Source organism: Botryllus schlosseri, chromosome 2 (assembly GCF_051294905.1).
Source record: "Botryllus schlosseri isolate E-star chromosome 2, Bs_hap1, whole genome shotgun sequence".
NCBI lineage: Eukaryota > Metazoa > Chordata > Ascidiacea > Stolidobranchia > Styelidae > Botryllus > Botryllus schlosseri.
In genome coordinates this window covers 14,398,525-14,426,508 of record NC_137237.1, presented here as the reverse complement: position 1 = coordinate 14,426,508, position 27,984 = coordinate 14,398,525, and the positions used below count along the sequence as shown (strand labels likewise).

The 27,984-nt window shown below is 39.1% G+C and overlaps 2 protein-coding genes and 1 long non-coding RNA gene across 8 annotated transcripts; 1 reads left to right on the top strand and 2 right to left on the bottom strand.

Annotated features, from left to right (window-relative positions):
- Positions 1-561: 561 nt before the first annotated feature.
- Positions 562-13,161, bottom strand: LOC145433733 (uncharacterized). 6 transcript variants are annotated; one of them, XM_080310933.1, is made up of 19 exons: positions 12,947-13,161; positions 12,694-12,878; positions 11,948-12,136; positions 11,796-11,889; positions 11,437-11,622; positions 10,791-10,916; positions 10,631-10,732; positions 10,051-10,169; positions 8,934-9,276; positions 8,465-8,663; positions 6,985-7,129; positions 6,001-6,060; positions 4,918-5,104; positions 3,746-3,895; positions 3,600-3,692; positions 3,305-3,459; positions 2,623-2,725; positions 2,131-2,189; positions 1,231-1,372 (listed from the first exon to the last, which is right to left on the bottom strand). In XM_080310933.1, exons 1-18 carry the CDS (start codon positions 13,073-13,075, stop codon positions 2,154-2,156), a joined length of 2,601 nt encoding a protein of 866 aa, XP_080167059.1. In that variant the 5' UTR covers positions 13,076-13,161; the 3' UTR covers positions 1,231-1,372; positions 2,131-2,153. The 6 variants fall into 6 exon arrangements, with proteins under 6 accessions (XP_080167058.1, XP_080167059.1, XP_080167060.1 ...); XM_080310932.1 differs by lacking the exon at positions 2,131-2,189 and having other exon boundaries at positions 562-1,372; XM_080310934.1 differs by lacking the exon at positions 1,231-1,372 and having other exon boundaries at positions 1,967-2,189.
- A 351-nt stretch (positions 13,162-13,512) lies between these two features.
- Positions 13,513-14,686, top strand: LOC145433732 (uncharacterized). The gene is made up of 2 exons (XR_013913180.1): positions 13,513-13,660; positions 13,726-14,686. It is a non-coding gene; the product is annotated as an uncharacterized LOC145433732 (long non-coding RNA).
- A 2,537-nt stretch (positions 14,687-17,223) lies between these two features.
- Positions 17,224-27,288, bottom strand: LOC145433730 (aspartate beta-hydroxylase domain-containing protein 2-like). Its single transcript, XM_080310926.1, has 3 exons — positions 24,835-27,288; positions 21,997-22,165; positions 17,224-17,953 (listed from the first exon to the last, which is right to left on the bottom strand). The coding sequence occupies exons 1-3, from the start codon at positions 25,453-25,455 to the stop codon at positions 17,715-17,717; spliced, it is 1,029 nt and encodes a 342-aa protein (XP_080167052.1). The 5' UTR covers positions 25,456-27,288; the 3' UTR covers positions 17,224-17,714.
- Positions 27,289-27,984: the final 696 nt, after the last annotated feature.

Genomic DNA, 27,984 nt, shown 5'->3' with positions numbered 1-27,984 from the left:
TTTTTGAAAGTGTCCTCGGAGGACGCCCTTTTGTCCTCTTTTTTGAGATTTTGTCCTCTTTTTTAGGATTTAGAGCAGATTTAGAGCAAATTGCGAGTGATATGCCTCATATTAGCACAGACGTGAAGCTCCGACGGGTGAAAAACGGTGATTTTAGCTCTGACCGAAAAGATGACCTTTTTTTTTTTTAGTCATCCATCTGGCGATGTGGAGTAAAAAACGTTATTTTGAGATCTGAGCGGAAAAGATGACCTTTTTTTTTTTTTTAGTTAACCAGTCACAAAGTGGGAAAAATTAACCGGTTTTCGAGAATTCTACTCCGATTTTGAAAGTTGGAAATTTATGAAAAAGTGTCCTCTTTTTAGTATTCCAAAATATGGTAAGCCTACATTACTGCTTTAAACATCTTCCTCTCAATTGGACGATCTGTTCTCTGTACTCTCGTGGCAAGTATCCCAACCATTATATGGGGTCCTAAATTAGGACAAGCTGTATAGATGTATTTTTCTGTCCCTGGGTAAATATTGCGACAATTCAGCTCGGTCCATGACTTCGAAGGGACAGAATTTCATCATCATTTATTAGAAATATATATACAAGATCAATTCAAAGTGATAACCATAAATATATACCCTACAGTAGTGCAACTGGAAAAGGTCCAGTAATTTATTAAACATTTAGTGCACGACGCCATCACAGTAATTTCATGTTGCAGAAATAACTTCAATATTCATAAAGCATACATACGAAAATGGATTGAGCTACAATTGGAACATAATTCAATATATGGTCACACTTTATTGATTCAAATATCGCATGATCATAATAAACACAAGAAGGAACAATCACAAAATTGGGTTATTCCACTACAAGATTATTGTCAACTACTTGAGGAGCACAAACATTGTTTGAGCATCCTTAATACTGATGAGTAGAAATATTATGCTCTACGGGATGATAAAGAACTGTTTCTAGTACAGAATAATTCTAGAACGTGCAGTGTCATGGCACAACATAAGCAGAAATGTATATGTAAATAGTGAATAACTAGGATAAACAGGTTTTCATGTGATAGATAATACTAAATTTACCTCTGAAGTGCTCGATTTCATATGGTAAAAAATTACAGGCAATCTGTCACTAAAATTGAAGTAAAATATTTGCATGCTTCAGTTGAGAAAGCTAAAGAGAAAGCCTTCCAAACGAGTACTTGAAATAATATGAAACCTTCCAAAATTTATCGGACTGTGCCATCATAATTAGTTACTTTCGGAGGATACGCCATGTAGTCAAAACCGTACTTTGATCTGGCAGTCTTCTGTGTGGTGAGCTTGACAAGGTCTCTGTTTCTCATCACAATTGGTCGCAAATCCTAACATGATATGAAGATATCAGCATTGGGATAATAATCAAAGAGATGCGCAGGAGTTTCCGAAAATGAATGCCTAATTGCCCAAAAATTGTTGGATGCTTATCTACAGAATCTTGTGGCAGGAATTTTTTAATGACACAACATTGAGAAAAATGAGAACAACATAAAATGGATTAATTTTCCAGGTAACTCTGTCGGTTCAAAAATGATTCCGTCTCCAGATATCAGACTATTCCACAGTTCAATCTCAAGCTATTGTGTCTATGGGCAGTTGGGCACTTGTGTCTGATGAGAGATTAGATTTGCAAGATATACATATATATATATATATATGGGTAAATCTGCCACTAGTCTGGAATATGGGCATAAATGAATAATGCTAAATGTCAATCACATGCTACTGGAAATCAGAGATGAAGATCATATTCGAGATATATATGTGAAGAATTTAGCTTGAATGGAGATTAATATATCACGCTACAGATGTCATTATCAACTACGGTTAAGTAGATTGAGATGAGAAGAGCAGAAGAAAATGTTTGTATCGGAATCAGCAATGATAGCAAACATCAGTTAGTAGGTAGAACTTTCATGATCAGTATTACAGAGCAGGCAGATTTCGATCTACATTGAAGAATCTAAATTGATTGAGATGATTCCATGCCGATCTACAATATCGTCCGGCAATTAAATGTATAAATTAACATGGGTAGCAAAATTTTTGAGCAGAACATAACATGCACTTGTTGCATTCATACCGACGCTATCGTTCCGGCCTTTCTCAAAAATTCAGACTGTACAGTTGACTCAGCAGTTGCTAGCAAAAGCAAGGAATTATAAAATAAGACGTTAGGCAGAGTTACGTCGTTGGATGTGACGCGAGTGAACCGGCCCTAAGTGATTTATCGTGTATGGGAGCCATTGCGATATATCGGTTTCACACACGGAAACGCTTTGGGCATGGGAGGTATGAAGTTGGCATTGTGCTGGGCGTTTATCCACTGCATGCCCTTCGCGTGCTGCTCGCCCGGTGACCAGAAGGTCCCGGGAAGGTGCATGCGCACACTCTGCCCAGGCGTGACTTTACGTTCATTGTCAATTCCATATTTTTCCGGAGCTGACTTCACGATTCTGCGGCCATTTACACGAGCTACCGGCCTATCGGCGGACAGTTCGACTCTACCGTTGTCTTCGTGCTGTGGGGCGTATGGCGGGGAGTAGGGATGTTCTGTTTCACCATTTTCACTCACTTGATGGGTGGCCGTGGTTCTCGATTGGTGGAGGTGTAAAGGAGACGCTCCCGTTCGCGATGGGAGAAGTCCCGAAGTGACGGAGGTCTTCATGTGTTTTGACCTGTGAATTGAAGTCAGATATTTGCAGTTATCCGACGAAATCCAGCCTGTCAAACGCTTGGAAAAGGCGGTGAAAAATGACATTATCACAAATGGTGCAGAGCTGGCCATAGAATGTGAAAGAGATAAGTGACATTTGTGACACTTGATGCTTGCAAAATTCAAATCGGTTATTCAGAGGAGGTCTGTAACAAAATACTTTTACTTTTTCAGAGTAGGCCTACTCAATTAGGTTTTGTCTACTTGCACTACTTACTCAAGTGGTTATGATTTTACAATACTGCCACTTCTACTTAACAGTTTCCAGTTTTTTAGACAAAACTAGGCAGAAAATAGTTAATTTGTTACTTAATTGGAAATTTCTACTGCTACTTCTATTTGAGTATCAATGATGAATACTTTGACCACCTCTGGTTATGATGCGATTTCATAGTTGTTGTCTTGCTGAAATGCCAATCCTGAACAACATATTCACAGTTGCACTTAGTGTCAAGCGCATTTGAATGACCGGCTGTTCAAAAGAACTTTCAGGTTTCTGTGTGATATGTAAATGCGATTCCCAGAAAAGTAATTCACTCACTTGTTAATACTTGGCAGGGTATTCGGGCTGTTGCCGTCGTTAGAATATAGCACTGGTTTCTTAGTATACGAATCTGGAAGTACCACAGCGTCTGGTTTCCAGCTATTCTCCGAGACGTCATCTTCCACGATAGAGTCGTCATCGTTCATTTGATTCTACCGAACATGGTGAAAATCAAGCTTTGCAACAGTTGAATTACATTTATGAAGCAACTTGGCAAACGGGCTTCTACGCTTGTGAATAAAACTAGACCTTTTATAAATAGGGTCACAAGTCGCACATCAAAGTGCAATACCTTGACTCGAAGGTCTTCCAACAACTTCCTGGTTTCCTCGGTTTGTTGCTTCACATTAGGCGCATATTTCATTTTTGATTTCTTCACAACCCTCTGAAACGAAAATTGATCAACCTCGGGGCAAATTTGTAACAAACAAAACATACCGGTGCAGATGTCATCCAAGCCACCGCCTGGCCATTCGCTTGACATAATATTGTGGTACATTCTGGTCCGGTGCCCCACTTATCTAATTTCGACCATATGTAATGATAAGGCGGGTTGTGCACTCCATTTACAGCTTTTGCGCTCCACACCTGCCGATGAGAGATCGTAATTAAGTTCCTGTTTACTGAGAAGCAGAACATGTCGGTGAGCCATTATCACTATAGTTTGACAATAATCTCAGAATGACAAGCACAATATCCTGGTAGATACACAATCTGATGCTGAACTACGAGATGAAGGCTCAATCTTTGGTTGCAATGAACATTTCTGCTTCAAGGTTATCCAAGAGAATTAAGGAACACATTAGTGAATTAAACTCTTAAACATGTACAAGAGAAAAGATACGGACACAATTATGGCATAGTATTTTTCAAGCATTACTCAATATAACCAGAGTTTATCACAGTAGCCATCATTGCTACTACAGCAAAAGAGTCACCGTAAATTTCTACCCAAATACAAATGCAACTAGCAATTCCCAGGACATATCAAAACTACTGCAAGTGGAATGAGAAAATGAAATGTATGAAGCATACTCGAAGTTCGTATACCTTTAGCAGTTAATTGGAGGAGGCTACTTTCAAAATTGCAAAATGTATCTTCGTGATTGGTCAAAAATCACCAATGATACTATAAATAGGTACCACCTTCACAGATATATTCAGTTACCATATAACAAAGGCTATTTCATGGTGTTCTTAAGCCAATCTCACTCATCAAACCGATGGACACTCAAAACAGAAGTACTTTGTACTTTTCTAGATAAAAAGTGTAAAAGTAAGTACTTTTGCCCAAAAAAGGTTGTAATTCGAATTAAATTAGAATTGAAAGTAGTCTAAAAACATAACCACTGGAGTAAGTAGTGCAAATATTCGAAACCTACTTGAGTGCACCACTTCGTTACTAACCACCTCTGAAAATAATACATATTATCTTTTTAGTAAATTTGCCCTTCATTATTAAGAAAGTATCAAAGGCTATGAAATTTCGACTTAATAACTGCTTTGTAAACTGTTTAGGACAAAACTACCCAAACTGCCGTACAGATTGTAGAACAATCAAGGATGACAAAAGAGCAGTAAATTTTGCCCCATGCTAACAGCGAGCTTACGGTTGTCGACGAGGCTGCCCGTAGCGACGCTCTCGGAGGGAATCTGAAGACAGCGACAACGTGACCACCGACGTTTTGCTGCAACATGAAGCCTCCGAGGTTTTCCTCCTGGGTCGATGAAGAATTGGTGATGGTGACAGATGAGCCATCATCTGCTATCTGGAGAACTTTCAAGTTTCCGGTAGCACTAAAATTAAGACGGCCCGTTGTTGGTACATTATCAGTACTTGTCATTAACAATATCAACATCTCCAATCGCCGAGTATATTGAAAATGTTAATAAAAATTGACTTGCTTCGGTACTTGGAAAGTTTAGTAAGGACTTACTATTGAGACAACACTACACAAAGATTGCGGTACTTGAGGAACATGTAGTTATTTTATTTCATAAGCATAGGCTATAGGCCTACGTAGCAATGAAAACCAGACAATAGTGGCTTGAATTTTAACATAACAAAGATACAATTAATCTTACTGGAATGGTTCCAAAAACAGTTGGATGAAAAATAATTTTTCCTTTGAATGTCTATTGGTCACACTGCACCTCTACACATTTGAATTAATATCTATATAGCAATAAACTGCAACACTGTACCGATTAATATCAATCATAATTGAGATACTGAGATTTAACATCTATCTAATTGCTGTTATAGGATTATACCACAAGTGCAATAGTCACTGTTAATATCATAATAAATAATGCTGATTACGCAAAACATTTATTGTAACGTTATAATAAATGCATTTAATAATATTAATATAATCACGCCGGATGCCCAATTCTGGTTGCTGGATACACAAAGACTTTACTATCAACAAAAGAATAGAGTGGAGATTATAGGAGAGACTACCTTAATTAAGAACAAGCCAAGTCATGCAAATCAAACCAAGGATATAAGAGAAATGATCTGTGAAGGAACAGATGGGGCAAAATTATCATAGACAAAATCAAAAAGTTGCCTAAAGCAAGACATAGAAAGGATAGAATTAGTTTGAATCAAAAAAGGAATTAATGGAAATGTTTTAATTCCCGGGCTTCACATAAACACACCGCCAGTTTAGCCGTATCATGAAAATAACCTGGTTGATGTTCCGGTATACCAAGCTCTAACATGATCTCCAGATTTACTCGCCATGCTGCTGTACAAAAAGGATGTGTCAATACTTCAATAACCCGATTCCATGGTCAACAGCTCTGATGAAACAGAGCTGCCACGAATAAAAAATCAAGATCCCAGAACTGAAAACTGATTTCAATCATATTATAAAGGTATAATTCCACTCATGTTTAAAAATTACTTGATAACTTAATATCAACTAACAGATAGCCATATTTGACTGCAACACGGAATGGGACTATTTATTACTTGCTTTGGAAAAAGTGACAGGCACGGCACATATGCACTGGAGAGAAGACTGCAAAATAACAGCGCTGAAGATAATCTTCATGGCATGGCTAACAATCTGGATAGCTTCCTATCTGATCATTGTATCACATTGTTCATTGTTTATCTTGAACATATGAAAACACTAGTACAACGGGTTCACGGATTATCGCTTGAAGTATTAATAATTGTTTATTATAATATTTATGTTATTACAGTGACTCCAAATTGCTGTTACTGAATGAAGTTTCATTCAAAAGCAAGATTCCTAGTCATTTCATATCAAGTCAATGCCCATTTACGAAGGCTTCGTACAAATAGTCAACGGTTACAAAGTGGCTATTGACCATTACTGAAGGATGTTGTTACCATGACGTTTTACACCAAGCCCAAAAACCGATTAAATTACTCCAGTACTACCAATTTATGGTAAAGTTCAACATTGTTCTATATCTCGGCTTTGTAAGTGGACTAGGTATATTACCAATTACTTTTTGATGTGATCGAAATTGAATATTTTGCTATTTCAAATTGATTGACTGTGACAGAATGAAGAAATCATCACGAAAATCAATCATAATGACAGTGACAGTGAAATAATCGAATCCTGATATGCAGTGATGAAGAGACGAAGCATCACTATTTTTAAACGTTTCAAAGCATGAAAATAGCAATTCACCTTGACGTCGAATTGATGTAATCCTGGTCAACCGACGACGATACTTGTGCAGTCGCGTGACCGGCACCATCTTCCGTAACTTTAGAATATAAGGTATCCTTGCGCAGGTCGTTGAACATCACATTAAAGTAATCCTTGCCTTGACCTGCAACATAAACAGAAATGGGGCAATCCGTGATTTGCAGGGTTGTAATGACTCGAGTCATGACTCGACTCGAGTCCGACTCGAGTCACGATTTTGTGATGACTCGAGTCACTTTTTCAAAATACGGAAATGACTCGACTCGAGTCAGTCTGTGTATTGACTCGACTTGGACTCGAGTCATTGCGCATGACTCGAACCAAGTCATTGACTCGAGACTCAGACCGCCATAAGACCGGCATTTCATTGTAATTCCGAAGCCCACACACTATTGGGATCTAGTCTGTTGGTACTGGTACTTGAATATGCGACCAGAAACTGCTAAAAGTGAGGAAAATTTGTACATTATAAATGCGAAACATTCGATATCATCAAACAGAGTTATAAAAAGTGGGTTTACCAAGACTTTAACTGAAAACTGAGCAGTCTACACAATGACTTGGACTCGGACTCGAGTCATAATTCCATGACTCGGACTCAACCCTCTGCTCGCTGACTTGGACTCGGACTTGACTCGGTGGCGAATTGAAATGACTCGACTTGACTCGAGTCAAAACTATAAAAGTGAGATTGACTTGTGACTCGGAGCCTTGTGACTTGGTTACAACCCTGGTGATTTGTAATCATAATCGAATACAATATCACTTTCATCGTAATCGATAAGTTGGCATATAATCGATTGCTTTGTAAAAGGAGTACGGTACCCAACTTGTTAGTTTTACATTTGTTTAAGAAAATTTCATGTCTTATTCTCCTGCTGTCCTACATGAAGTGGGCACAAATTGTTAATTCGTCATTCCCTACTCATAATTTGGAAATTCTTTCAATCAGCCGCATATATCATGTTAGCATGGGTTGTAGCTACAGCAAAAATGAGTTGAGGCTGAAAATCGTCGGCATCAAAGTTCTGCATTGAGAATAGTAGACAATTGAATAAAACATTCATATTGAGATAAACCCGATTATTTTCGGCTGACACTCGTCAGGCTCAGGCGACAAGTGGTTGATGAGTGTCAGCTGGAAATATTTTGGTTTATTTCCGTATGAATATATTATTCAATTTCAAAGTTCTGTACCTGTATGATGTAATAAGCAAATGATGTCACATTTTTCAAAAGATTTGTACCCACATAACACAGTCTTATCTCTATTGTTATTATAGTCTTCGAATATATGTTCAAGGGTCAAGATCAAGTAAGCATTGCAATTGTATGTAATTCGGATTAATTTTCCGTGTAATCATAACCAAGTGCTACTCGTTATTGTAATTGCGTATTTAAGAAGTAATCGTTGATAACGCCGTTGCAGTTTTAAAAGAAAGAAACGAACTGCACTCACTTCCTGAGGGAGGAATAAATCTCGTTCTAGCAGCGCTGAGCGGACGGCGGGGTATTGTCTCCGGGCCGCACTGATCGGATTGCGGTTTATCTGCATTGTCGATGCCGACAGGATACTGCGATTCCCCGCTGGATTGGTTATTTTGAAAATCGTACCTCGGACTATAGGCGGACCGGTTCGTGGGCACTGCTGTTCTCACCTGCAATAAATAACAAATCATCTCATAGTATAGCAGGTTATGAAACAGCGGCACAGGATTAGAGTTTTCAACCAATGCAAATATGCATCTTGACTGGTACCGTAGATATGACGATCTTCATCTCAACCAGAACCAGAATACGTGGTTGTTCAGTTCAAACATCATACAGTCATAGAGTGTTTTGTATGAAAACAGAAATAAAATCTTATATATAATATAGGAACAAAAGAGTGATAATACAGATAACTTATCATACAGAATACAACTCACTTTACGGTCATCGTAACCTGCACCCGCATCTGAATAATTCGATGGTAGGTTGGTAGCGGAGAACTTTGAGTAACCGTGCCTGTCGAAAGAGCTCGACTTGTTGGGCTCGGAGCCGGGGCGAGTTTGCTGATGTCCTGCGGCTTGCAGAAAAGAGCCTGTGTAATTATAGCCCGTTCCGCTAGTTTGATTGGAATTTGACGATAAGCCGAGCCGCGCGTTTTCCGCCTGCTTGCGTGAGTCCAGCCCGAGACTCTCCAGAAATGCTGTTGAAGTCGTGAGCTGTTGGCGATTTCCCATCGCGGAAGCGAATGGGCTGCCCGGCGCCAATGTTTCAAGATTCAATCTGAGCGCGGAATACAAAAGATCTTAAGTAGAGACACTCACGCTCACGCATGCACTTGTTATTAATTTTTTATCGATCACAGAAATAACAATGTCTGCAGAGATCTTGGTCAATCACAAAATTTTCAAGATTTATAGTGTATCGTTATTTTGACAGTTAATCAGGCAGCTGTTTTAACATCTACACACAAGCTTAATTGTTGCTGTTTCAGTGAAGATTGTATATATTGTATACACTGTCTGTCTCTCTGATGCTGTTATCATGACAACTACGAAATCTGTTAGTAACTTTGTACATGCTGTTCATCTGCTTTTGTTAGTTTTTATCATGGATATATTTTCTTTATTATTGTTCTTTGATATCATGGTGCAGTTCATAAACACATACAGTGTCCTGAAATGTGTGCTAGTGTGATCAAACAAACTGACCTTTTAAAGGTGGCATTGATCATACTATATCCTGTGCGAAAGACTACACGACTGTGTTTTTTTATGTTATTGCTCTTAACATTTTCTTATTGTGTATTTACACGCAAATAAGAGAAAGTATCTCTCAATGTACTTTCATGCCACCCGACTGAACAGCACTGACTATTTTTGGACATAGATATTTCAATGGATATTTGTTATGCGGTAAAAAAATGCATGTAATAAGCTAAACAATTCACTGCATGTGGCATGGCATCATAGATGGTATGGCTGTTTTCGGCGACGAAATCAGGATGGGAATTTTGGTAGTTGGGTTAATAAGCACAACACTTTGAAGTGCACCCACCTCTTTTCTTCCTCCTCAATTAAAACTTTCAGAGCATTTATCTCAGCACGCAGAGGGATGTTAGCCTCTTGAGCGGCGCCGAGCTCTTGAATTTTTACAAGCAGTAGGTCTTGCGTTTCCTGAAGTCAATATAAACAAATCAAAGTCGACAAAGGCAATTTATACATCGATAGTCTCCAGACACTACAGTACGGTTTAGAGAGCTTTTGTCCCGTTATCCTTTTGGTAGCTTCAATTTTTATATCGATTGACAGTTGTCTGGCAGAGTAGCTGAGTAGTAGGGCCTGCAAGTGCCAATAACAACCACTTGATTCTCGGCTTGTTAATGAAATGTCAATTTATTATAACATCTGTTAGAATGGAGAGCTGAGTAAAATCAAGATTTCATTCAGAATCAAGGATTACCAGCGCCCAACGGTGTATTTGAAATCCAGCATCACTCAATGCCCATACAGGAACCTAAACATATGATTAATTAATTTATAGGCCTACCATTCAAATTATATGCTTGACCTCTAGAAAGTGTTTCGTGTTCTTACCAAACTACAAAGTTATTTTAAAATATAAATAAGGCATGTACCTGGAGTTTGACTTCAAGGTTCCTCACAGTGGCTTGACACATTGTCTTTTCACTTGCCGATGCTTTCTCAGCAGCTTGCCTTTGTTCTTCCAACATTGCCAACTGTTACGCGGCAAGGTTTGACACGGACAACTCTGCAGTTTACTAGGATTTAGCTTACTTTGGATTCATATGATCTTATGTCTGACAATTGTGCGTCCAGTTGACTTTTTAGTTGAGCATTCTCTTCAGCTAGGGCAGTCAGATGTTTGACGTCGGCATCCATACGCATTTTGACTTCTTGAATCTAATCAAAAATGCTTGTATTTCACATATATATATATATAGATTGCTGAATTTACCAAAGGAAATAGGGCACTCCTACAGCGGCTCAAACCAAATTACTGACCAATCGAGTGTGAATTGAAAATATCAGGCTTTAGTATTTCTGTAGTTTCTGGACTAAATGAAAATGTCATGGCAAACATTATATTTGCACGAAAAAATTAATTTTGGAAAGTAATATGGAAGATTGCAGTTTTTAGAGGCAAACTTAATATCCCAGTCAATTAGAGACTTATGCTTAATTTCAACTATGTTCTTAAGAGTTAAATGAGCAACATTGAAATATGAAATCAATCTTTACCACAAGCAAGGTAATAAGCATTCGAACAGGAGCGATCCTGTCACAATGTCACTTTGGAACGGAATGAAATCAATTACAAAAAGGAAGTTTCCAAAATTTTCTCATATATTTGTACAATAGAGCCAATTTCTAAATAGAATATTTTATCCAGCCTATAACATATAGGCTACCTATTACTCACATTCAAGTTATACTTCGCTTCAGTTTCGTCCATAAAGCGTCTCAGCTCTGCTTCACTGGCTTCTCTCACTTTCTTCATCAACTCTACCAAGCTGGAATCACTGTGATTTGCATTTCTTACTTTCTCTTCCAGCTGCAACGTCAACTCGTGGGATTTCTCCAATTTATGTCGCACCCCGGTCAGTTCCTTTATTTAAAAAATGATGTTACTAATCTTGCATAAAGGAAGACAATGAAACCGAAGTCATCGAAGTGTATACCGAATGCAAATCATTTTTAATGATACTTCACAGCCATATACTTGTTTGAAATCAAACATTAAAGGTTACAATATTACATAAAATGATATAATCAACCTACTTCTTGGTAAATAGCAATCTCTCTCTGCATTTTTCCTTGCAGATCAGATAAAATTTGTTCCAACTCTCCCTTCGATGCAATTTCAAGTTGCAATCTAAGAACACCACATTAAGATGCAAATTGGGTTTGAAAATACTTCAACAAACTAATACCTTCGGTCAGACTCTTGCAGTCTCTTTTTAAGGTCTTCAATTTCCATTCTTGCTCCGTCCAGAGCGAGACGAGGTTGAATCGCATCCGATTTGGCTTCCTGAATTTCAACATCTTTCGCTGCCAAGGCGCTGTGCAGACGCTGGAAGTCGTTTTGCTTCTCGAATATACATTGATTTAACGCCACGACTCTGCAGAAATATAAATATACCGCTAAGTAAATGCTTCGGTATAATCAGATTGATATAATCAATAAATCAATCAACCAATCAATCAAATATTGCATTGTTGATAAGTTTCAGATATGTTACAGCTATCTCCTATACATTGTGAGTCAACTCATGTGCAAGTTCACATTGCAAATTGATGCAGATCCCATACTTTAGCAACCAGCAATAAGATACAATAAGAATTATTTTGAATATGATTTATAGTGAAAATATCACATTCACCAATCAATCATATAATATTATCGTATCAACTGACATAGCAACTTAGGGTGAGAGCAGAACAACAAATTTCTAACAGTCAAATTAGGATAAGTGCAAGACTACAACAACTACATAACATAGGAGTGTTGACAAACTTGGCACTTGATTGGTAGCCTACTGGTAAAATTACTATGGTAGGTGTACCTAGGCTATATACCGTATAGCTTGTAACACTAACATTAATCAATGACTACTTTCATCGTTTCATGCACTAGCAACACTGGATCACCCAATATTGATTCACGATCTTCACATACCTAGATTCGTATTCCGAAAGAGTGGTATCATATGCACTTCGATTGAGTTCGAGCTCTTGTTTTTCTCTGGAAATATCATCTATCTTTGCTTGTAGTTCACTAATCTGCTGCTCATACTGTGATTTCAGAGTCTGAAATGACCGTTCCTCGGTTTCACTGGACGATAGCAAAACTTTTCTCTGTGCCTGAAATATGTTATATAATTTCAAAAGGAGATTGTTCCGCCGATACTACGGTACTGATCATCAATTACTTCGATGTCGTGCGCTGACCGAACGGCCTGGATGTATGCAGCGAACCGATGGTTCAGATTTTGCAGATCAGATTTTTCATTGGCGCGTTTTGAGGCTATCTCCATGTCCCCCGTCGCCCTCGGATCCATAGCAAAAGATGAATTTTGCGCCACGTTGGCCCGGGATCTCCACACACGAAGCAAGATTTAAGTTGTTGCTATGAAGCCACTTTCGTTTCCAGGGATTTCAGAAGTGTAACCTCCTGACCTCATTACCGGTGGCGACCAAATATTGGTCAATATCCGGAGTGAAATTTGACAGATGATTCTCATGATTTTTTGTAGTTATCAAAATATTTTTATTATATCGTTATTTTACTGTATTTTTGTGCATATGGTTCTATGTATTGACAGTGCTCCCCTTTACTAGTTTAGGGTACACGTACTGCGTACGCATAACACATAAAAAATGATTGTTCAGAGGTGGTCAAAGGGTTACCAGTAAACTCGGCACTTGGTGAACTCGGCACCTTTAACTCGGCACCTGGTGAAATCGGCGTTTGTACTTTGTATTGTGACGCAGCAATGCCGTCTGTCGGTGTTGGTCTACTCGGTACATGTATTGACCACTGAGCTATTGACGGATAGAGAGAATGATTGATATATGCGATGGACATGGACATATGCGTTGAGATTGAAGTGGGGCCGCTACCGGTAGTCGATCTTCACAACCAGGTAAGTCGAATAGTGCTAATTAATTCGATGTGAACGATCAGATTTTAACTAAATTTTGTTTGCAGGAAGATGCCGTTGAGATTGAAGGGGAGGAAGTTGCCGTTTAGTGTAGCTGTATTTTCGGAAAATAGAGGCATTACTATACTTGCTTTTATGCTTCCACGTGTATGTTCTGTAAACAAAAGAACTGAAAGTAATTAGAACAAAAAGTATGATACTCGGAATTGAAAGTAAAAAACAAATACTACTTCTAAAAAGCGGAAAATATATTTCATATCTTTTGTCTATAAAGCTCCAAAGGCGATCTGCTAAAACAGGTGTAATGTAATTAAACTACTTCTACTTGACAAACTGAAAATAGCAAAAATTAAGAAAGTAGATCACAAAATATTACCAAGTAGAAATAGAAGTAGAGAAAATCAGATCTACTTGAGTAAGTACCAGAAGTATAGGAAGACTACTTGAGTACTTCCGAAAAGTAGAATTACTTCGTTACTGACCACCTCTGTGTAGGGTCTGCAGTTCCCGCTGAGCTGAATCCCACTGGTATTATTGGTAGACTTTTATATTCACATCTACTCCAGACACCACAATGTACAATGCAATACACAGGACACAGTGCGATGTAATGAACGGATAGGAGGTCATGTCATTGAGTGTTTGATCTTGATTGTTCGGCTGTAAATTCTTTCTTTGCAGCTTTTCCGGCCCGTTTCATTCGCTTCCTTGTGTGCGTCTATCATGTTAGTTTTTAGAGCTGAGAATAATTATGGTTTGGACATGCTAAAGGGCACCTGTGGGTCAAAAACCGACCCCCTATTATGTATTATAGAAATCTACCAACAAGTTGGTTATGTCAATGATATATATAATTATGGTTATGTCAAACGAAACAGCATCTCGTGGGTCCTCTAACAATAGGCTTACCATATTTTGGAAATCTAAAAAGAGGACACTTTATCAGAAATTTCAGACTTGCAAAACCGGAGAAGAATTCTCAAAAACTGGTGAATTTTTCCCACTTTGTGATCGGTTGACTAAAAAAAAACGGTCATCTTTCCCGCTCAGATCTCAAAATACCGTTTTTCTCTCCACGTTGCCAGGTGGTTATAACTATAAAAAAAAAGGTCATCTTTTCGCTCAGAGCTAAAATCACCGTTTTTAACTCCGAAATACCCGCCAGATCGAGCTTCACTTCTGTGCTAATTTGCGGCATATCACTCGCAATTTGCTCTGAATCTGACCTAAATTTTCAAAAAAGAGGACAAAATCTCAAAAAAGAGGACAAAAGGGCGTCCTCCGAGGACACTTTCAAAAAAGTCAAAAAAAAAGGACAGATCCTCTTAAAAGAGGACGTATATGGTAAGCCTATCTAACAAGTTCACATTCAATTCGAAATAGAATCAGATTCTACTGAATGAAAAGGCCAACTAGTCAGCCTTCATGATCACGGCGGACGAGGATTTGACATATCGACCTTGTCTACCGACACCCGCCTCATTCATTTCTTGGAACGGTATCTCGCCGGCTATCCGACAGTGGTCGAGCATGTCCATGTCCACATTCAAGTCGAAATACCAGCAATTTCTTCTGAAAAATACTAGTCAGTCCTCAAAATTTACCGACCACGACGTGACATATCGACCTCGCCTTCCGTCACATACCACCTGATTTTGCCGATTCATCATTATATATTATCTTCTTTTACTTTAATTCAGTGTGCATGCCTCTTCTTTACGTCGCCTGTAGGCCCAGGTGGGTGTCTGATCTCTAAGACTACTCCAAGTCGTTTCGGCTCCTTCCCGTCTTTCGTTGTATCGCAGTCTTGTGATTTTTGAAATGATGAAATTCTATCAGGGATATCTAGAACTTCTAGCTATCCCTGAATTCTATGAATATATTTGAACTCGACACCCCTTCTAATAGCATATTTTATCGCAATCTTATCGGTGTTTTGATCTGACGAAAATTTGATTAGCCCATGCATTACTTCAGATTTTTTACATTTGATACTCGATTATTTAAATTAATAATTGTTATTTTACAGCCAGGTCCTGTTCTTGACCAGCTGATCAGACTTGTAGGCCTACAAACCAGTGTTGGGATCAAGTCCCTACCACCTCATGCGCAACATTGATTTTTTTCGACACCGATCACTTGATATTGACTCGAAAATTTTGCCCCGAGTCACGATGAGTCAATCCACATTTCGGATACGTCGAGTCAAGTCAAGTCATTTTTGCAAAGTGACTCGATCGAGTCAAGTCAAGTCATACGAAAAGGGTGACTCGAGTTAAGTCATGACTCGATTCATCCCAACACTACTACAAACTATATCGATCTAGGTATCTTATTTTACTTTTCATTCAGTGTGCATGCATCCTTATTAATTACATCGTCTAGGCCAGGTGGTAGTCTGATTTCGAAGACTACTCCAAGTCGTTTCGACACCTTCCTATGTTTCATTGTACCGAAGACTTATGGTGCATTGAAATGATGAAATTGTTGGAATTAAATTGAATTGATTTTGAATTGAAATTTTTGAGTTATAGTTCGCTAATACTGTTAGGACATCTAAAAATTAGTTACCTAACACCTAGAAAGCACGTGTCGTCGTTTGGCGTGAATCAGGATACTGGCATTCTGTTGGGTGATGTTCGTGCAGCCATAGCTCAGAGTCATCACTACTAACAGCAGTGGCGTAGCCAAGGAGTGGATTTTCCAAGTCGAATCCCTCCCACTTCAAATTCCGAAATTACGATTTTATTTCCAACAGTCTTTAGCTCATTGGCAATTCAGTGATTCGCATTATTATAAGGAATTATAGTTTTATTTGTGATTTTCGTTTTTTGCGGTCGTTAGTTATACTGCTGCTGGTGAAGGAACCATTATTTCGGCACCGGCTATAAATCCCGCCACCGGACACACCTAGACAAGCAGACATGTGAAATTCCAGTGCTAATGCAACACCGTGAATGGTATCCCGTGAATTGTATAATACCGTGTCGTAATATAAATATTAGGAAAGAGTGTGTTGGTTTGTGGGTTGCGGGGAGATAGCGTAGTGAAAAAAGACCAAATGAAGTCGCGGAAAGGATAAAAAGTAAAGAGCTGGAGTCTAAAAAGGACCGCCGAAAAAAAGATCAACATAGAAAGGACTGTGAAATGTGACATCAGGCAGTACATACGCCGGGGTATATGCCAGATAAAGAGATCGCATTGAGTCTTGTGTATCTGACGATTGTTTATCATATGCGTAAAGGGTGTAGTGCTGAATTGGCCGTATCAGAAATTGTGTTGAAAATGGGCAGGTAGTACCAGAAATTTTATTGAAAGCTCAATGGGGTATGATCGCAGAAAATGTAAAGAAGCACTGTGTAAAGTGTATGCGTTCTTCTTCTCTATCATTATCAATGTTGTCTGTTTGATATGCATTGCGATTGTATAAAAATGAAGACTCTCTCTCTCTCTCTCTCTCTGTAACATTACCGTCTATTTACAAGGCGATCAGTTTGATCCTTCTCCGTCTATCCTCTGGTTCCGGAGGTGAACACTGAGCACGATGAACAATGAGCATGGATTTGTATTTGAAAAATAAATATATGGAGATTTTGGCTCAATTTCGATTTACAAGCAAATGGCTCGAAAAGTCGTATTTCAAGGAAATAGCAACGGATTCATGACTTCGCGGTAATCCCTTTTATGCCTGTATTCGTATCCAACTGCATTGATCAGGCGATTTCAGATTGCACATTAGGACAACAAATTTTCTCAAATTCTGCATGAACTCGAGATTTGGACCAACCCTCATCACTAAGTCTTATCTAATCAAGTAGATTTTGATTTAACGAAACAGGCACATTGTGACGAACATAAATCAAGACTACTAAATTCTTTCCAAAACATGTAAATTCTGCGCTCTCCAATCTACATAACGACAAATCGCGGCAATAAAAAGGCGAAAGGATTCGGCCTTAGTGACCAATGGTCATGACTCATGATCATGATCCGCCATGTCAATCTTTTCCAAAAACATTGAAATACCATCAATTAATCAATGGGTCAAGGGATGATCGCTGCGTAGCAAATATCTGAGAGCGGGAATTTCGAAATTTGTTATTTCTGGACTCCAAAAATCAACTAGAAGGATCGATCTGGGACAACTATTTTCCATCGACCCTCCATGTGTCACTGAATGCAAGTAGGAGTCGTCAAATAACGTGCACTTCCCGCGTGTCCATGAACATTTGATCCCATCGACGTATAAATGGCATTCTTTTGGAATTTCAAGTCCTGCAAGCATTGAAATAATAGGCAATGCTGCATTCGACTAAACAAAGATATAAAATTGGTAATATTTGTTCGGACTCAAAATCAGGTTGCAATATATCAGCATTCAGGTCGGGTCAACTCTGCATTTGCTACATAGGCCTACTCGTACACTTCTTAGCACATAATAAATGTTTCGCAGCCCTTCGACATGGCTGTAACCAAGTCCCAAGTCAATTTCACTTTTATAGTTTTGACTCGAGTCAAGTCGAGTCATTTTCAATTCACCACCCAGTCAAGTACGAGTCCAAGTCAGCGAGCAGAGGGTCGAGTCCGAGTCCAAGTCATTGTGTTGACTGCTCAGTTTCCAGTTAAAGTCTTGTTAAATCTCCTTTTTATAACTCTATTGGGTGATATCGATTGGTTCGCATTTATAATATACTAATTTTCTTCACTTTTGGCAATTTCTGGTGACTTTTTCAAGTTCCACTACCAATAGACGAATTCCGATGAGTGTGGTTACTTCACTATTCTTCGAAATTACGATGAAATGTCGGTCTATTGTCGTCTGATCCTCGAGTCATATGACTTGGTTCGCGTCATGCTCATGCACAATTACTTGAGTGCAAGTCAAGTCAATACACAGAGTGACTAGAGTCGAGTCATTTCTGTATTTTGAGAAAATGACTCGAGTCAAGTCGAGTCATCAGAAAATCGTGACTCGAGTCTGACCCGAGTCGAGTCATGACTCGAGTCATTACAGCCCTGCTCTTCGTACTCTTACATAGAAATGCCAGTCGTACCTCGTGATCTAAAGTCTCGAGAAATGGATTAGATCTATACTTATAGTCTCACGGGGCTTTCAACTCAAATGTCCAAGCATGCCAATTCCTAAATTGGAACACGCCGTACTACTAGCCGTGTTCAATGTCCAGACACGAAAGTCATATTTGACGAGGTGAAAGTCTAAGGATGAAAGTAAGCCGACCTTACACCAGAAAAAAGGTTTTACTCCACATTTATAAGATTCGACTTATGGGCCCATACGACCCAATATTGTTCAGTTGTGATCAGTTCTATAATTTGTGAAACCAAGCAATAGTATAAAGATATCAATTTAAATGTCATAGTAATTGAAATCTACAATTGCCGAGCGATGGTAAACGCGGCTAGCACAATGAAAGCTTAGGCAAAATACTAGCTCCAGGGGTTCTCAGCCCTTTCTTTGCTGCGGCCCATTTTCCGGTTTGAAAATGTATTGTGGCCCACCTCTTATCGTGGAGTCTTAATCCTGTTAAATGCGTGGTAATCGACGGTGCCGATATGCCTATTCCTCTAAAATATGCGCATTTTGCCCTTAATTTACAGATGAAACTTAAATGCAGACCCCGCGCGAAGCGCGACGAAAATTTTCAAGTCGTATAAATTAAATACCCTTCAACAAACGACAGACGAAATAATCTTGGCCCCCTTCAAGGTCCCGCAATGGGGGGTTTGGGTGCAGCAGTTACGGCCTTTGGCAGATCATGGGGTGAAACTCCGGTGTATATTATGATCGTCCGCTGCTCCGTTCGCATCGCAAAACACAATGAGCAAATGCACGCATCCACTGTGTGATTGGGATTTTATTAGTTCCACTATTATGAGGAATAATATAATCATTCTGGGTCAGATTCAAACAATTCATTGGTGAATGGGGTACTACGGAGAAGTAGAGAAAGGTTTTTATAATATGCATGCATAACAACACATCTTGTACCAAACCAACTGAAGCTGCGATGTCAGAATATTCAATCCAACGATACAATCAATTCATGTGACTCTTACATTATGTACAATGACATCAGGGCGGACATTTTAAACCGAATCCAAAGTTTAATGCACTCCGCTAAATCCTCATTCCATTACGATTCGTTGCGGTGGTGCAGTATACCTCCACCAGAAGTTGCTAATAATTTGCAATTCTGGCTATTTTTATCTTACAATAACACGATTTCCCTAAGTAAGGTAGATGTGGTACCGATGGATCACTGGGACCGAAAATACTTTAAAAATTCTCTATGATAATTCCATGATTACACACCGTGAACTTGTCTACAGTTGCATGCTGGCAAAATCTTTCCTCACATACAAAAAAATTCGACGTGCGCGAGTTATGGGGTCTCTCACAGATGTTTTTGGGGGTGTAAACTAAATTTAAATCGACATATACATTTTTCTTTGTAACCTTCAACACGAACAAACCAGCAATCATTTTTATTGTGAAGTGTAGGGCTTGTATCAGGCTATATAATGGCACCTATGATTTTTTTCAGTGCCTTCCTTGGGTGGAATTTTTTCCATTCATGTATAAAATTCGTAGGGTGGGGACCGATGATACAAAAGCCAAGTCAAGCAAAATAATCAAGCATACTAATCATGAAACAAGTGAAACATGCCTACGTAAAGAAAATCTTTATGTAATAATTGCATATGATGTTTTATCGCTGTAACCAGGTATTTGGAAGTCACACTGTCGATTTTCGGGCAATATGTATGTACCCTCAAATTTATAAGTTCGAGCCTAAATCGAAACGTGATTTTATGACAACATTTGACTTAATATTCATTCTATTTTTTGACGGTGGCGACCAAACATTCTTCTTTGGCTTGCTGTAGCTTAGAATACAATACTGAGCAAGAAAAGTTGTCACGTTTGAGTTTTTTAGGGTATATGTGTTATAGGTCCCCGGGTCGTGTGCCATTGGACCCACCGGGTGGGGACCGATGATACGTTCGAGCATCAAATTTTGAACGTCCATAAATATTTTTTGAAAAGACGGATATTCATGTATTTGTGCGCGATAGGTAGAGCTTGTATCAAAGTGCAGAGCCAGCAAAAGATCTGATGTTTTCGGCTGAACATTTTGGGGCCAGCGATCATTTTCCAATTTTTGATCCATCGGTACCACATCTCCCTACAGTAAATCTATACATCAATTACACCTTGTTCCGAGTTTATTGCACACCCCTTTCAACGGCATACGACATATGCCCCAGCCCCCGCCGGAATACTTGGTTACTTCAGCATTACCTTTCACTTATTATGTACTCGAAATTACTTTAGTTGCTGTTAGCCGTATGTTGTCATAGCCAGTGGAAAAAGCCACCGTTTCTCCCTGCCGTTTGGAACGTGTACAATGTACATGCTGACTCCATACATTCCACTATATGTGTCATCAGAGTCTGCGGATGAAAAGCTTTAAGTAGCCTAATATGAATATATTTTTAGCGAATAACATAACAAATATAACTAAACTTACATTAATTCTAAAAATTTTTAAATAGCTTTATGGCCCACCTCAAATGCTCCTGTGGCCCACCCTTTGAGAACCCCTGAGCTAGGCTAAATGCGATAACATAGCAATAAATTTACGACAGATTTTGGAAAGAAATTAAAATGTATTGTGGCACTCCGTTGACAAATCATGCCGCATGTTGGCACCCCCGGCTCAGCTTGTCTTGCACTCCGTTCGACCATTGCGATATTTGCTATACTACTATGAGCCTGACCACGGAGAGTGGAGACCATTTGAATATCATGAAGTAGGCCTATTATGTGACATCGATAGTTCTGTGAAATAGCATGTCATTTCACGTGATGGTGATACAGGCCATTACTTGACATGTGACACAGAGCAGCGCGTTGTAATGACCAGGCCAGGGCTTAAACATTGCTTTTCGAGGATATCCAAAAGTACGGATACGGGGAGTCAGACACGCCCAGCACAGTGCCAGTTCCAAACTTGATGGCCTAAGTTTACGGCACTCGCTACAGTTTTCCTAGCCGTATGGGTATGAGATGGCGTATTAATGCCTATAGGGTCGACTGCTACCATACTGGATAGGCCCAACTGTACATTGTGACATTGTACCAGAGTAGAGCCATCCATCAGCCTGTTGCCGATTCATAACGATCTATTTACCCATCTCTGTGTACGACAGGAAGTAGGAACAATGGTCAACATAAACCGATTCAGAGACGTGATGCTGATCACGATACCAACAGCAAACTGATATTTCCTTACCCAGATGACACCTGACGCGTATATTGCACGGTCCGTAATGTTCGGTTATGTGGGTCTCTGCATTAACAACAGAGAAACAAGCATTGCCGAATATGCAATCCTTCATGATATTCTGTAACCTGTCCAGTATCCCGGTAGTGGCTGGGCATAATTTCATGTTCTTTTCGATCTGTAACGTTTCACTATTGTAAGTGATGGTTCAGTATCAGTGTCAGTTTATTGATATTTTCATTATTTCAAAGCACCACAAAACCACAAAGTAGATGGATCTGACTATTTTGTTTCATTAGATGTTGTGCGATTTTTCGACTTAAACTAGTTGACTCAAAGTGTCGTTTGTTGCGAATATCATCAATTCATCACCATCTAGAGTGAACTTCAATAGATAGCTGAGATAGACATATAGCACACCCAGCTTGGTATGTCCCACACGAGGAAATATGTTTCACCTACGTGCTTAATTCTTCCGAAATCGAATATTGCTACGTCATTTTTATGGCAAATGAAAACTAGGACTGTAACTGACCCATATGAAAGTTCATCAATTTAGTCACTTTATGCAAGTATATAGCCTATAATACAAGTCAAAGTATAATGATTTCCAAATTTGATCTAACCTACAATAGGGGTAGAGAAATATAAGGTTAAAATTGAAACGCAAGTATCAATATCCCTAAACAGTTTGGTACTACCATAGTCTGAGCAATCATCCAAGGCTACGACTAAAGATGACTGCAATTAATGCACCCATTGCGCAATTCTGAAACTACACGAAATGTTACAAGGGAAGTAGGGCTGAGCACAATGATCCGAGTACTCGAATCTGAATCGAGTATTAATTTTAATGATTCGAGTCGAGTAGTAAAGACGATTTTTTCGAGTACTGAAATTATATACGCTCCTCTTCGCTACTGAAACTTAATTTACCAACGAGAATTATATCCCACAGCATTGTCAAGTTTGAAGTGCAATGAAATCGGTATGGTCGAAAAAATACCGAAGTATATTTAATGTGATGGGTAACACACATTATGTTCTTTGTGATGGCATAAAAGGTACATATTTGAACTTTGACAGAGTACATTCTGTTATGACGTCATAATTAGTGATACTCGAAGCGTACTACGTGATTCAGAATCGAATCACTCAGGTACTCGATTTTGCCAAGCCCTAACCTGAGGGATGGCATTATACGACCCAAGGTGTTGATGAACAGAACATCGTAATTCGCAGTTAATCGGCGGCATCCCTTATTCATACAGAACATTTCGTTTCCATGGCGCACACCGAATCGGCGCTTTACATTCAGAGCCTCTACCTACTGTGTGCGGTCTCATTATTTCAACATCATAAGGATTAGGGCTCGAATCTGAATGGAGTAATAGTTTTAATGATTTGAGTCGAGTAGTAGAAGACGATTTTTTCAAGTACTGAAATTATACGCTATCGGAACTGAGAGTTATTTGACTAACAAGAATTATAGTTTTGATACTATTTCCCACTGAGGAACTCTTGAAACCTTGATTGGCCGTGTCGCAGCATACGAAACATAGTACAAAGCTACGAACGTAGGGTTACCATATTTTGGAATCGGGAAAGGAGGACACTTTTTCGAAATTTGCAAACTTAGAATACTGGAGTAAAATCCGACTTTGTGGTTGGTTGAGTAAAAAAAGGTCGTATGGTAACCCTAAGGTCCCTAACGAACGTTACTGGAAGTAACACATTTCCGAAGTCATGATCATCTCACAACATTGTCAAGAAGTGCAATGAAATCGGTATGATCGAAAAAAATACAAAAGTATATCTTTTATGTGACGGCTGACACTGTAGGGTTACCATATTTTGGAAATGTGAAAATGGTAAATTTTACCCACTTCGTGGTCGGTTGACTAAAAAAATAAATAAAAAAATAAAAGGTCAACTTTCCATCTCCAGTCCCGAAATAAAGTTTTTCTTTCACATTACCGGTCGGTTGACTTGCGGGCTCAGCTCCCGAAATACCCGCCGGAGGGTTACTTCAGTAAGCGTTACTGTATCTCAGTCGAGCGGTTGTGCGTCCGCCTTCTCGAGCGGTAGGTCGTGGGATCGATCCCCGGCCGGGTCATACCAAAGACTCGAAAATTGGTATTCGCAGCTATCCTGCTAGGCGCTCAGCAATCACGGATAGCATAATGGAGGAGAAAAAACGGGGGCGCAAACTAGATGACCCCATGGGGCCGTATCGCAACTCCATCGTCAAAGCATCTCGATGGTGCAGGCGAAAAAGAATATCATGTCTCTCTCTCTATATATATTTAACCAAAAATTTCAAAAAATAAGACAAAATCTCAAAAAAGAGGACATTTGGGCGTCCTCCGAGGACACTTTAAAAAAGTAAAAAAAGAGGACAAATCCTCATATAATTTTGCGAGACGGTTCCATAGAACCGGAGGAATCCGGCCACTGGATATAGCCTACTTGTGTCACAGGTGTTTTGAATATTAAAACAGTACAGGACGACCGTCCAGTCATTAAATACTGTAAAAGTAGTGACCCGATATTCAATATGCATCGTTTTCTAATAGCGGAATGTTAAAAGACGGACGACGAGTCGGCTTGATTGCAATTTAAACCGGACATTAGTTCCAACTCAAACAAAATGTCTGAGATCCATTCATATTTGAAATTTGTTTGACGAACAAAATCCGCCTTTCTCCCTACGAATTAAGCCTACATTGACAACAAGGACGCAACAGGCATCCCCCGCACGACTGTTAGAGTTGAGTTCATTTGTAGGAACAATCGATTGCGTTAAACCGGTCGTTCGTAGGCCTATTTTAGTTGTAGCCTACTTACCCTGCGGCCTTGGTTGATAAAATAAAACGCTCGCCATTCACCCGTAGGCGTAGTGTTCACCAACCAATTAGAAGAATGACTTAGAGCATGATTGCAGTCATGCAATATGTCATTGTAACTCGATTCAAGCACTTCGACATCGCCAACGAACGATGACGGGTCATGAATTGGTTTGGAGACGAGATCGACCAACTCAAACGTCGGTTGAAAATCCGATGAATAAGAAGTTCCTGCATTTTGTATTGTTGACACCAAACGCGTCATCTCTTTATCGGGCGCAGCATTGTTAGGATCCGCGCGATATCGCCGCCATCTCTCCATCAACGCGTCTCTTGACCACATTCTATAAGCGCTGCATCTAACACAGTTTGGACTTTCACAAGCGATATTTTTACGGCGACTGTTGGCCGATGGTCGGACTGTGCCTTTGTAAACTGCGAACATCACTAAGACGATACCCGCAAATTGCGGTAAGTAACACCACATCTGTTCACAAAGTTCAATGAAGTACATCCCGAAGTCGGCTACTATATGATCTGCAATAACTCCCTGGCGTGGTGAACAAATACTAAATACATCTGCAGATATAAATAGGTTATATCGTTTATTATCACCAGTCATACACGAATGTCCAAGTAACAAGCTGCGTATTATACAAGCAGATATTGCACAATAGCATTAAAACCGGAACTCTAAAGAATGAAAGTACTGCCATCCGGCATACCAACGCGAGTTGCTACAAATGAAAACTTGAAAGCAAGTTCAGATTCAACAACAATTTGTTCACTTGCTCACAAGAGAAAAATCAATGTACAGACTGCCATATAACCAAAGATATGGAAAATAGGCCCACTGGTATCAATGTATTCTACTGGCTATTCATGGACTTGTTCAATATCATCTCTTCAAACCTTACCCTACCGACATAATTCCATGATCAGAAGAGGAAACCAATTGGGCTGAATAGAACAGTGGGGTTTCCGAGACTTTGAGAATAATATATTATATACTGATGTCAGAAATGATCATTGCACTAATGATTTTACAATTCAGTATTAGTGTTTTGAGCTCACAACTAACGAAGCAAGTGTAAATATCATGTTGTTAAATGAAGACCTCAGAGAATGATGGTGCATTGACAGGCAATGGTCTTTTAACATCAATCCAGGAAATTCAACAAGCCCTAAAAGAAAATCCTAGGCATCACATTGAATAATAATGCATATAAATACTTCTGTGGCGTTATATTTACTTATACCTAGCTTAGGTATAGTAAGTAGGCACTTAAATAGCCTTTAATCGATCGAAAGAAGCGATACATAAGAATATAACGTTCTAATACAAACAAATTATTAGGAAGAGCTTCAGGAGGGGTGGGGACGTAGTAATTTTGTAATTACCGATCACAATGTGCAGCGAACAAATATCACAAAAAAAGAAAACGATATGTGCAGTGAATAAGACATGACACTTGTTTTCCACAAAGGCAATCAAGTTCACACAATGTGTATTCTTTTATTTGAACATAGTATCATAAGGATGACTACTAAAGAGCAAGTTCAATCAGCAATTGTAGTCGGCAGCGGTGAAGCGTCAGAAAATCAGCATTCCTTTGTGTACAAATATAATCTTGGACACGAGAAACGAAAAGGAAATAGATGCCACTTCTGTCGAAATATATTACATGCATACAGGAGGAGCGCAGTACTATATTACAGTATCATATATACAACAACGAAATCCAACAACACGAGCTTTGCAACGCAGATACTCTACTGAATTGGTGGTACATCAGGTGGAGGCGGACCTCTGCCGTGACCAGGTCTTGGTTTTTGATCTCCTTGATTTCGCAAGCTTGCTGGCCTGACCATGAATAACAGAAGTGCTACGAACATCCAGCCAATGAAAAGCATGAACGTATTCCAGTTCTGGTTTGGAGGGGTAATATTTGGATCTGGTAACTCCCCAAAGCATTCGTTGTCCGTACAATATTGCTGTGATGACCTCAAAATCGATAGAAGACGTCTCATAGCCCATTGATGACTGCACACACACTCACACGGATCGAAATCTCCCATTTTCAAGTCTTCATGTATGTTTTCACGCAAATAATTCACTGAAGACTAGGCTATAGACTAGGATCTTAATGCACAATCATGTTACTTTGTGGCACATATAAGTGATAATAACTTGAACGGAACAATGTTATATCAAAATTCAGATCATATATCGCTAGTCGAATCCAATGACGGTTAGTGTGATGGAATTTGTAAACTGAACTGGATTCGCGCTGGCGATATACTTCAGAACGGCGACAGAGACTGAAAGTGTGCCCAAAAGTTTAACACATTCTGAGGCTACCAACTCAAACACATCTATCCTCTCAGCGTAGTGCGGGGGCTGCTTCCGTCTTCGCATATTATTATGCTTAAAAATAATATTACGTAACACAAGACCGCGCAAATCCTGTGAAATTTTGCAATTAATACAGATGGAATGGAATGTTGTATACAGGCTTTTCCTGATCACGTGATCAATGACGTGTACAAAGATATCCTTGTTCTGGTTCCGGTGAAATAGGAACTTCCTAATAAGGCATGTCGAATTATGGCCTGAAACTTCTCATAAAAACAAATATGAGTGATTGTGAGGTCTTAGATGCATCGAATGGATCTGTTTCATTGACAATCTCTCAGTTACTCCGTCTTAACGCTTCAATGCACAATACTGTCTTACGTTAGATTTCAGCAGTTTCAACAGTCTCAGCTGTCAAGTGTCGAGATGTCCAAATTCAAATCCAGTTTCCGATTAATTTGGCATCGCGTCCATATTCAAGTGCAAATCTATTAATGGCTGAAATTTGATCAAAATACATGGCATGAAAATGGGAAGTTACGAGATTATTATTGTTCAAATCCAAATCGTTTATGTTGTCAAGAAAAGATCAGCATGGATTTGGATTATTATTTGAACAAAAATATGGATTTGATGATTTTCACCGGATAAGGATTCGGACTTGTATATAAAATTTCTGATATTAAATTTGTCATGCGACTTTTGTCATAAACTCATTATCGGATTTGGACTTGGATTTAGACATGACAACGAAATTATTCATATACTTGGATGTACAAATTTTAAATCCTCTTT

Coding starts and splice junctions, on each gene's coding strand:
- LOC145433733 (XM_080310928.1), bottom strand. CDS start 13,075: ATGGATCCGAGGGCGACGGGGGACATGGAGATAGCCTCAAAACGCGCC. Junction 6,061..6,984: donor TACATCAATTCGACGTCAAG/GTGAATTGCTAT, acceptor CTTTTTGTACAG/CAGCATGGCGAGTAAATCTG. Junction 5,105..6,000: donor TATACCGGAACATCAACCAG/GTTATTTTCATG, acceptor TCTTAATTTTAG/TGCTACCGGAAACTTGAAAG.
- LOC145433730 (XM_080310926.1), bottom strand. CDS start 25,455: ATGACTGGTGATAATAAACGATATAACCTATTTATATCTGCAGATGTA. Junction 22,166..24,834: donor TTATCAACCAAGGCCGCAGG/GTAAGTAGGCTA, acceptor GAAACGTTACAG/ATCGAAAAGAACATGAAATT. Junction 17,954..21,996: donor ACGCGTCAGGTGTCATCTGG/GTAAGGAAATAT, acceptor CAATGCTTGCAG/GACTTGAAATTCCAAAAGAA.